This window comes from Copidosoma floridanum, unplaced genomic scaffold, assembly GCF_036245765.1.
Source record: "Copidosoma floridanum isolate Cflo_tuat_1 unplaced genomic scaffold, Cflo_Japanese_pri ptg000134l, whole genome shotgun sequence".
Lineage (NCBI taxonomy): Eukaryota > Metazoa > Arthropoda > Insecta > Hymenoptera > Encyrtidae > Copidosoma > Copidosoma floridanum.
Window position 1 is genome coordinate 13,749 of NW_028322011.1, and position 1,909 is coordinate 15,657.

Consider the following 1,909-nt stretch of genomic DNA (forward strand, 5'->3'; position numbering starts at 1 on the left):
AATTTTATGTAGATGGTGCAGAGTTTGGTTGGTTTTACGTTGAAGAAGAGAGCGAAGTACAAGTTTTTTGTAGGTGTGTAGGTGATCGCTATCAAATAAGGGGGTGGAAAGAGAGTTTCTTAGCTTGGACGATGAGATGATGAAGGAGTCCTAATATGATTTGGTGTAACAGGGGGGAATATACATTATGTCACTTGGTCATCTAATTGAGAGAGAGGAGGAGAGAGAGATTCTGTATTGTTAACCCTAACATTTTCAGATTCTTAAAGTACTCACAAGTTGCTTCGATTCTATTAACGTGCATGAAAGTTTGCAGTTTAGAACGTATTTTTGTCATCCACACATGCGCAGAAGTCTAACTTTATCATCTGCTTATTTGGATAATTTAAATAACGATGACGTTACACGCAGTGCACGCACAGGCACGTAGAAACGTAGGATCGCTGCTAACCACGTCAGTTGCACTTTGGGCTTTGTTGAAGCATTGAGGCACTGATCAAAATTTTATTGAATTTGCCGAATTTAAGTAAGTGTATTTAAAAATGAACATAGAAGTAATTAAGGCAAGAAAAGAAATTGATCCGGAATTTAAATTACAACTGCAACGTATGTTTAATTCAAAAAGGGGTGTGGCTTATGAAGCCTGCGATGATTGTGAAAGCAGTCCCTCTATTGTTCCCTGCAGCACATTGAGTCAGCTTGTATTTCTAGATGTCAAACTGAGTAATGACTCTTGTACTTCAACTAACCAGGTAAATACAGTATGATCTTTGATAATAAGTGCAATTCATTTTGTAATTCATTTACAGTAAAATTTAAATTTGTAAAATGGAATTTTTATAGGAGAAATTTGTGTGCTGCCTGGACTGCACGATGTACAACCAAGATAAAATTATTGTTAAGGTAAGTGATTATTCAATCGTTATTCTTTTCATGCAATAAGCACTTGGTATATATAAACGGTTAAATAAATATCATCCAAGTATAATAATTAATCATGTGAAGTGTATCTAAAAAAATAGCCAAACGAATATTCATTAGGTTTTATCAACACTAAAGCATTAAATCTTTTAATAAATCTTTATTTCATTTATTTGTAGGTTGTAGGTAGGGACATTATAGTTGAGGCACCACCAGAAGAACAGCACGAGAAGGGCTTGTATAAGAAGTTGAGTGTCCCTGTTTCATTCGATTTGGAAAAGGCCAAGGCATTGTTGAGTTCAGATAAAGTTTTAACTGTATATGTTCCTTGCAAGAATAAAATGGCAGTTGACAATGAAAGTTCTAGCAACATCGAAGAAACTGGTAAACCACTCAACAAAGAAAAATTGGAAATTCAAGAAGAGAATTAATGAAAAAATGTTAATACATCATTTGATGTACTGAATATTAAACACAAATTTTTTAAACAATGAAAAGTGTTTTTAAAAACTTAAATACCCATTAAAATGTAAATCACTTTTAGCTGATAAAAGTCAGTTAATTAATTTATAAGTTATCGTATGCTTTTGGTTTCAAATCCAAATAGATAGTTGGTGTTTTTGTCTAATGACTATAGATAAACTTTTTGTATGGAAATGAATTGATTTCGTGTTAACTCGTGCAAAATATTCAAGTAGTTTTAGTATTCCTTACTTTAGTTGAAAATTGGTATTAAAAAATTGTGTATGAATATACACGTGAAAAAAAGGTTTTTGTTAACAAAAAAAGTTTGAAACTATCAAGATTCAATTTAAATTGAACAGTTTATGACATAATCAAAAGAAAAAAACTGCTAAACTTTCAAAGTAACGATGAGCAGCAAATATCCGTTGCTTTAAAGTGTAGTTTAATGTGTTAATAAATTAAATATTTCATAAGAGTACAAGAATTTTTTGCTGTAGTGAATAACACGGAAAGTAACAGTGCC

The 1,909-nt window shown here is 31.8% G+C and overlaps 1 protein-coding gene across 1 annotated transcript; it reads left to right on the forward strand.

The window, feature by feature from the left end:
• Positions 1–471: 471 nt before the first annotated feature.
• LOC149372838 (heat shock protein 26-like) lies at positions 472–1,352 on the forward strand. The gene is made up of 3 exons (XM_089598016.1): positions 472–752; positions 844–903; positions 1,101–1,352. Exons 1-3 carry the CDS (start codon positions 543–545, stop codon positions 1,350–1,352), a joined length of 522 nt encoding a protein of 173 aa, XP_089454142.1. The 5' UTR covers positions 472–542.
• Positions 1,353–1,909: the final 557 nt, after the last annotated feature.